An 8,585-nucleotide genomic window follows, 5' to 3' on the forward strand; every position below is an offset into this window, starting at 1 on the left:
TCTTTATGTTGTGTAAAAAAGATATATAATATTTAAAGAAAAAAAGATTTTAAACTATCCTTTTTGTTGTCTACTTTTTACAAAGACACTTGCCTTTTTTACAAAATGCTCTCAAAATGACTGACGATGACAATAATTCAGAAACCAGGTGGTTGGTGTGGTTTAAAATGGCTATTGCCAGGGCTTGGAACCTAAAAGAAATGGAGAAGTTTGAAAGAAAAAAGCCAGTGGCAAGCCACATCACAAGTATGTTTTAATTTCACATGCACAAGTCAGGAAGTGGATAGACTGTCTGAGCTGTGGTAAATGTCTAGTTATGAAGGCTATGTACAGATGACCAAGCAAAAATACGAGGCATTGCTTCTTTTTTATTAACCTCCAAAAAGTATTTGTGTAGTCAGTGTTTGACAATGAACATTTTTTTCATGCTTGGTGATAAGGATGATATTCATGGATTCACTGAACAAAAATATAAACGCAACATGCAAGAATTTACAGAGTTATAGTTCACTTTACCCCTACCTACATGTACAAATTACCTCGACTAACCTGTATCCCCGCACGTTGACTCGGTACCCCCTGTATATAGCCTCATTGTTGTTACTTTTTATTACATTTCTTACTTTAGTTTATTTAGTAAATATTTTCTTAACTCTTATTTCTTGAACTGCATTGTTGGTTAAGGGCTTGTAAGTACGCATTTCACGGTAAGGTCTACCTACACCTGTTGTATTCGGCGCATGTGACAAATCAAATTTGATATAAGGAAATAAATTCAGCATGGATCAGAAAACCAGTCAGTATCTGGTGTGTCCACCATTTGTCTCATGCAGCACAACACATCTCCTTCGCATAGAGCTCTCGATTGTGCAAACCCACAGTTTCCTCAGCTGTCCGGGTGGCTACTCTCAGACGATCCTGCAGGTGAAGAAGAATGTGTAGGTCCTGAACTGGTGTGGTTACATGTGGTTGTGAGGCTGGCTGGTTGAACTGCAAACTTCTCTAAAATGACGCTGGAGGCGGCTTACGGAAGAGAAATTAACATTACATACTCTGGCAACAGCTCTCGTGGACATTCCTGCAGTCAGCATGGCAATTGCACATTCCCTCAAAACTTGTGGCATTGTGTTGTGTGACGACACATTTTAGAGTAGCCTTTTATTGTCCCCAGCACAAGGTGCACATGTGTAATGATCATGCTGTTTAATCAGCTTCTTGATATACTACACCTGTCAGGTGGATGGATTATCTTGGCAAAGGAGAAATGCTCACTAATAGGAATGTAATTATTATTTTATTTTTTAATATACAAAATATGAGATCCGTTTGTGTATGGAACATTTCTGGGGTCTTTTATTTCAGCTCATGAAACATGGGACCAACACTTTGTTGCGTTTATATTTTTGTCCAGTATATTAACAGAAATATTGCTTGTCATTTGTATAACAGAAGTACCCCAAAAGTCAGTTGATAAAGACTACACTTGAATTTTTAAAACATCTTGCCCTACCATATGTCAAAAGGACAGGTGAGGTTTACACTAGCCTCTATCATTCAAACATGGAGGTTGGTTGTTGCAGGGTTGACATGTTAGCTGTGTGTCTGCTGCTCTGAATTACACTTCTAATCAATCTATCATCTTTCTTTGGGAAGTAAGATGCTCAGGAAGTAGCACCAGAGCTGGGGCTTCAACTATTTTAGCCACAAGGTGGCAGTTCTGCCCAGAGACACACAGGTAGTCTGTTGGCATGTTAAATTGACAGTGCCTTCCAGGAGACACCATTGAAGAAGGGGTGACACTTGATGTCACTCACACCACCACCTCCAGAGCCCAAACGATAACCAGCATCAAACTGCAGCAGCTGTGGAACATATAAATGTCACTCATTCAGAAATATATGAGTTTGTACAATGTTTGTGGCTTTGTGTATCTGTGGTAGCAGGCTAGCGTTTATATGTTTACGGTACCTAAAGTACAGGCCACATGGGTGTGTAAGGGGGACGCAGTCCTTACCTCAGTGAGCAGGGAGGCGGCTGCAGTACTCAGGTGGTCTGGGATCAGGAGCTGGGTGTGAGAATGCACCCCGGCTGGGTGGAACTGCCACAGGGGCTGGAGGCACAGGCATACAGTTTCATTAAACAACCATGCCTTGATAATGGTACCAACCAGGGGAGCAACTTTGGTTTTAGAACTGGGGGGGACATACATAAAATGTATATTCCCCCGTCTTATAAACACTACAAACAGCCTACCCGACCGCTCGGAGGCGTCCGCATGGTCCTAAAGCACACTGTTGCCTTGATTTGTATAACTTTCCAATTATAAAAACTTGGGGGGGACAAACATGCAATTTCAGAATGTTGGGAGGGGGACATGTCCCCAGTGAAAGTTGTGCCCCTGGTACCAACAACAGATATATATTATCAACAGGCTCAGTAGGCAGCAGTGTCAATATATACAGGTTTGGATTTACTACAGCACAGGGAAAGAAACAGATAGAGATCATGGAAAACAGATTATTCAATAGAGTGTTATTTACCATTCCAGTAAGAAGTTCAATCAGCAATGCCCCCAGACTCCACCAATCACAAGCCTCTGTGATTTTGGACACACCTCCAATCTCTGTTGGCCAACAGCAGAACTTGTTATTCACAGATTTATTGTTGGATCAAGCTAAATGTCTTCTTACCACTAGATGGCACTTTATATCTAGGGTAGGAACCCTGCGTGTAATGGCTGTAACATGTGACTGAAGTTTATTGAATAAACAGTGTTTTCACCTGGGGCACAGTACATCTGTTCCATAGCTTTAGAGTTGATTTCTGACTGAACTTCACTCCACTGGCCAAAGAATGTCAGGCAGACCTTTCCTAGTGAGAAACATGAAATTATGTCACAATCAAAGTTAGTTGAGTTTTCAAGACTCATGCCAAAAACAGACCAACAATAACACCCCTTACCAAGTTAAAGTGATTTAGGTGACTAACCATTGCTCGTGAGCAGGATATTCTTTGGGTTGAGGTCTCGGCACACCACACCTTGCTGGTGAAGACTTTCCAGGGCCAGGAGAATCTGAGCCCCCAACAGACGGACCTCTGCCTCAGGCAGCCCCCAGCTACTTTGCCTGGCCCTGTCTCTCCCTCTGGAGGCCTTGGCTGGGAACTTGGGTAGGTGGCACCACCCATCCACCTCAATGATTTGATCCTCATCCTGTCCATCCGATTCTTCTGACTTTAGGAAAGCATCCATGTCACCCTTCCGGCACTGTGGGGAGGCCCCTGTGGGGTCAGGGGTGTTGGGGTAACATAGTGATCCTTTCCCTCGGGGGAGGTTCTTACTCACAGGGCTCAGCAGCTCCCAGCCCTCTTCCACCTCCTCCCCTGGCTCTCTGCCAGGAGGCCCCACCTGATACTTCACCCCTGTGAGGGCCAGAGAAGTGCCTGGCTGGGTCCCCAGCTGTGTCCCAGTACTGTGACAGTGAGGGACTGAAGGGGGGTGAGAGTTCCCTGAGGATGTCCTCATGAGCTTCAGCTTGTCTACTGTAGAGGGACACACAGCTCTGCCAGGCTGGGAAGTCTCTGTGTCCCTGGTTACTGAATTCACCATGCTCTCCTCAGTAATGCGATGGTTTACCTTCTCCTTCCCTCTACCCTGGTGTGTGTCTGTCACCATGCTCACAGTGTTCTCAAGGTCTCTACCTGAAACACTGTCTTGGTGAGAGCCATTGGAGGTCAAAGTTGCTCTCTCACTAACCTGGCTTTGATTATGGAGGGGTAATTGCAATGTAGTGGGAACGTAACTTTTCTGTGAATATAAACTGATAGAATGATTCTTGAAGTTCACTGTTGACCCTGTACCACCAGAAGAGGTCTGTGTTGTTTGAGGTACAGATTTACCTGCAGCTATATCTGAGTCAGTTCGAGTCTCTGCATAGGGGGCTGAACTTTCACAGTTACGAGTCAGATCAGCCTTCCACACAATGTTGAAATCCAAACTGGATTCAATTTTTTCTGTTCCAGTGGCCTTCCTAGAGGGCTCAGAGGTGACATCAGGGGTCTGATCGATACACGGATGACCACAGAGAGCAGGTTTGTCCTGAGTTTTAGAGTGCAAACACTGACTGAGGCCTGCTGGATGGATATGGGGACTGGTGTCTGACCTAGATAAGGAGAGCTGTGTCGCCGGAGTGTGTGGCGCTGCAGACCTGGAGTTGTTCTGCAGGCAGCCTGTCTCCTCGCAGTAGGAGTGGGTCCTACAGCTTTCTAGACGATGCTGAGCCTCGAGCCAGAATGCCGGGGAGTCTGTGTCTGGGCTCTCCTCGTTCTCCGTCTCCAGGAGAGAGGTCTTCTCTGTGCCCCCTCTGTCATTCTGCTGGTAGTCTGAGCTGATGGTAGGGGAGGTGTAGCTGTTCTTCAGTTTGATCCTGTGCTGGCTGGGACTGGAGCATTCTGGGTGCTCTTTTGCTCGGTCGTTCCTGACCTTGTGCAGTTTGGAGAAAAGCTTCCCACCTACAGGTCATAGAAAAGTCAACACATCAGACAATAGTTGTTTTTCTTCATTTGAATTCAGCTATCTTTTCTACTCTCTATGGCATCCTTGACCCAAAATGGCTGAAAAGTGCAGACATCAGCAAAAAATGAAAAGTGTTGGTCCACTGCCTTTGCATGGCTATAGGCTAGGTAAGAGCATCAGCTAAATCTCCCATACTGCAGGGCTGGCAGGCAGAGCCTGTGTTCAGCTCACCTTGAACATGCTCCAGATGCAGGTACACAGCATCCTCACTGACATAGTACCTCAGCAGCTTCACCATGAAGGGGACCCCCTGGGGGATGATGGTGGGCTGGTCCCGGCTCTCCCAGCTCGACTTGGGCAGGCTCTGTGAAGACACAGCGCAACAGAACAACACACATATTACTATGCTGTTATTACCTTTGTCAAAATACAACTTATCACTACTGTACTACACATTATTTTCAGGCTAGTCTTAACTAAGTCTATGGTTAATTGATCGAAAAACGCATCTCTCTACAAGAGTTGGCTCTACCAGTGCCTAGATAGATAGTATTTTCTCTGAGACCTACACCTTAGCCAACCCTGCAACAGTATGTTCCAATAACAACTCTCTGGTTACAGAGATGGGAGGTGCATTTGCACTAAGAGGGTCAAAGTAGAGGGCTTTTAGCCAGATCAATGGAGAAGGATACTCATGGAGACAAGGCTGATAATATTCCTATCAACTAGGCTGTCCTGGCTGGCTGGCAGGGATCCAGACAGTACAACAGCCATCTGTGCACTGAATATGCATCTACACAGATAGACATTTTATATTTAGCAGACACTCTTATCCAGAGCAACTTGTAGGAGCAATTAGGGTTTAGTGCCTTGCTCAAGGGCACAAAGACAGAAGAGGACTGGCCACCCCTCATAGCCTGGTTCCTCTCTAGGTTTCTTCCTAGGTTTTGGCCTTTCTAGGGAGTTTTTCCTAGCCACTGTGCTTCTACACCTGCATTGCTTGCTGTTTGGGGTTTTAGGCTAGGTTTCTGTACAGCACTTTGAGATATCAACTGATGTAAGAAGGGCTATATAAATACATTTGATTTGATTTGATTTTTCCCCTAGTCGGCTTGGGGATTCAAACCAGCAACCTTTCAGTTACTGGCCCAACGCTCTCAACCACTAGGCTACCTGCACTGCTAGATAGCTGCACTACATGTGTACTCTGTCATTCTGCCCTGCCACCCTCCCCCCTGACATACTGTATTGGCAGTGCTGAGGCATAAGTACTTACTTTAACAACAAATTTCTCCTTGGTAATCAGGCTTTGGACAATCAGGACCTTGGGGAGAAGACATACATTTTATGTAAGGTAAATAGAGCTGAGAATAAATTGAGTAGTATGTTATTAGATGGTTATGACAGTTTTGGGACAAGTTCATATTTGGAAAGGTAAGCATCATGGTTCACTGGAGACATGGTTAAGGCTACATGTCTATAAGACATGGTTAATAAAGGGTTAACTACAGCCAGGATGTCTGTTCAAGAGATTATCATCAGCTGGAACAAACCGTTCAAGTATACTGGTTGAGAGCAGTGAGTGTAAAAACCTCCCTACCTTATCGATGATCCCCACCACTTTACACATCTCCAGATCCTCCACTGGGGAGCTCAGGTGTCTGATTGGCCGGAATCTCAGACTACTGTAACCCTGGTGATAAAAAGAGATTACTGCACAGATGTCAGCAATGTGGACACGTGTTTGTGTTGAATTCACATCCGAAAGTGCTTCTACTCTGGGATTAGTTACAATCTTAGGACATATATTAGAATGTTACATAAGAGAGAGGGGGAGAGAGAGCGCCCAGCGGGAGAGAGAGAGCGCCCAGCGGCCCAGTGCGAGCCACCCTGGCAGATCGTGTAACAGAGGGGATGTTGTGCTGCTCTGTAGCCAACCTCCAGAGACTGTTAGTAGCACAGACTGGTTGGCCTGAAGATGTGACTCAGACTTTCCCAGAAGGAAATGATTCAGAGAGGTGGACATATAAATAGCATGTCAACCAACTCTTCAATAAACAGACTAGACATATAAATCAATACAGGACTGAAAAGCTGGAAAATGAGTGCCCAGTATCATTGAGTAACACAGATGGTCAGACCAGGTTGATTACCATTCATAAGATGTGCACAGTAGTATGGCATGTTAATCGTGTTGAAAGAGGGTTTACTGTAAAAAGTCATCTTCTTACCCCTAAGTGAGAGTTCCCCTTCCCCAGGTTGTCCTGCAGGTGGGAGATAAAGATTTCCTCTGCCCTCTTTAGATACTGAGTAGTCTTCCTCTTCACTGCCTCCCGGCGCTCCTTGTTAGGGTCCACTGGAAGACAGACCAACCTCAGATTTCTCTCCCCCTCACACAGAGAGGGTCTGAAACCTCACTTCACTAAACTGAAATCAACTCACAGGGATTGACATTAAGGGTTGCCCTATTGCCCGGGGCAAGTGAACTGAGCAGTTGCGCAACTTGAGCCTGCTCTGAGGTTGCCCTATTGGCCAGGTGTTAAAAAAGAACAAGTAAAACAACCAAACTGTAAAGAATTCCAGTAGCCTAAAACTGATCTTTCTCATTCCTCCACATTGTTTATCCTAAGTGAATTTATGGCATTTATGCCAGTCAGAGAAACTGAGCCTGCTCTTCATTTTTCTTTTTTACAGAACTATCGAATTCAAAGAATTCCAGTCCTACAAGTGATCATAATCTTCGGGCAACCAAAAAATACTCCTGACTTGCCGTATGGGCAAGTGCCTTTCAGACTTTAATGTCAATCCCTGAGTCATATAATTCAAAAGCTTCTGTTTTACCTACCTCACTAAAACAGCAGAGGAAAGAGAGCAGAATAAAATTCAGCATGCTTTACCAGTATGGAAATCTCTCCTCTGACTTTGGCTTTCTGAATTCCTGTTTTTCATAGCAATTATTTAATTCTGCTTTTCAATGGATGAATCATGGACTGACAAATCCACATGTTCCTGTTTCATACCGCGTGACTTGTTCTCACTGTGTTGACTAGCTGATCTACTCAATATCACCTTAACCAGAACCCTGCATGTTGACAGAATACAGTACAGTAGATTTAACGCTGTACCTTGAACTCCATTGAGCAGCAGGTCAACCCCGTTCTTGTAGTAGCTGAAGGCAGCCTCATAGTCTTCACTGACCTCCCTGTCCAGAGCCATGCGGATCTGCTTGGCTGCCTCCACCAGGTAGTCTCTCTTGGCCATGGCTGTCCTGGCTCGACCCTGTGGAGGTCCAGACGGGCCTAGCAGCAGCACAACAGACCCGGTTAAAGGAGTGTACTGTATGTAATCACACTGATCTGTAGGTTCTAGGAGGAGTCATAACACGACTAGCCACCGCTAAGACTTTACTCTCTTTAAAGGAAGTTGCTAAGAATAATCCCTATGCTGGCGGTGAATGATTGATCAAATCTCCAGAGGTGGTAACTGCTGAAAACCAAGAGTCAATATTGCCCCAGGGCTACAGTAAATCCCTTATCTAGTCACTTGTCTGAGAAAAACATGACAGCAAAGCACGAGACAGAGAGTAATGTGATCAATCACAGACTGTTTCTGTTTCTCTCCCCTTCTCCATGCTAGCATCAGATCATAAACTTGTGGAGTAAGTTGTCTCACATGTGCTCCCTGGTCCAATCAGCAGTGGGACTCATCACTGGCAGCAGTCAGTCGGCTCACTGGGGGGTTATCCTCCTCCACTTGAAGGTTAAAGTCTTTGTTGACGAGCATGACGATACGAACCTGGGTAATCAGAGAGTTTGGTTCAACTTCAGCAGAACACAGGAAGTGATTATGAGTGTGCTGCTCCTGTATTATTGGTGATGAATGAACAGACACTGTCAGTGCTGTCGGGGTGGCCGAGGGTCGAACGATGACTCAGAGTGCTTAACTGCCTGATGTCCACTCACTCATGTCAGACTAAATACATATAGGAAAGCTGTGGGCAGAACCCTGCTGTCAGGGGACTTATAAATGCTAATGTATTGCAATCAGAGAAGCTCTTAGAATACCACAAATG

The 8,585-nt window shown here is 45.1% G+C and overlaps 1 protein-coding gene across 2 annotated transcripts; it reads right to left on the bottom strand.

The window, feature by feature from the left end:
• Positions 1–1,333: 1,333 nt before the first annotated feature.
• rps6kl1 (ribosomal protein S6 kinase-like 1) lies at positions 1,334–8,155 on the bottom strand. Of its 2 annotated transcripts, none has more exons than XM_029730244.1 (10): positions 7,639–8,155; positions 6,745–6,869; positions 6,114–6,206; positions 5,790–5,837; positions 4,745–4,877; positions 2,989–4,509; positions 2,782–2,871; positions 2,541–2,623; positions 2,015–2,110; positions 1,334–1,862 (listed from the first exon to the last, which is right to left on the bottom strand). In XM_029730244.1, the coding sequence occupies exons 1-10, from the start codon at positions 7,772–7,774 to the stop codon at positions 1,752–1,754; spliced, it is 2,436 nt and encodes an 811-aa protein (XP_029586104.1). In that variant the 5' UTR covers positions 7,775–8,155; the 3' UTR covers positions 1,334–1,751. The 2 variants fall into 2 exon arrangements, with proteins under 2 accessions (XP_029586104.1, XP_029586105.1); XM_029730245.1 differs by lacking the exon at positions 7,639–8,155 and adding an exon at positions 7,411–7,608.
• Positions 8,156–8,585: the final 430 nt, after the last annotated feature.

The sequence above is a fragment of the Salmo trutta genome, chromosome 33 (assembly GCF_901001165.1).
Source record: "Salmo trutta chromosome 33, fSalTru1.1, whole genome shotgun sequence".
NCBI lineage: Eukaryota > Metazoa > Chordata > Actinopteri > Salmoniformes > Salmonidae > Salmo > Salmo trutta.

What these genes read in the sequence shown, in the direction of transcription:
- rps6kl1 (XM_029730244.1), bottom strand. Translation starts at nt 7,774, where the DNA reads ATGGCCAAGAGAGACTACCTGGTGGAGGCAGCCAAGCAGATCCGCATG. An exon ending in GCTGCTCAATGGAGTTCAAG is followed by an intron (nt 6,870 to 7,638) that starts GTACAGCGTTAA and finishes TCTGTCTTCCAG; the next exon opens with TGGACCCTAACAAGGAGCGC. An exon ending in TATCCTGCTCACGAGCAATG is followed by an intron (nt 2,872 to 2,988) that starts GTTAGTCACCTA and finishes GTTTCTCACTAG; the next exon opens with GAAAGGTCTGCCTGACATTC.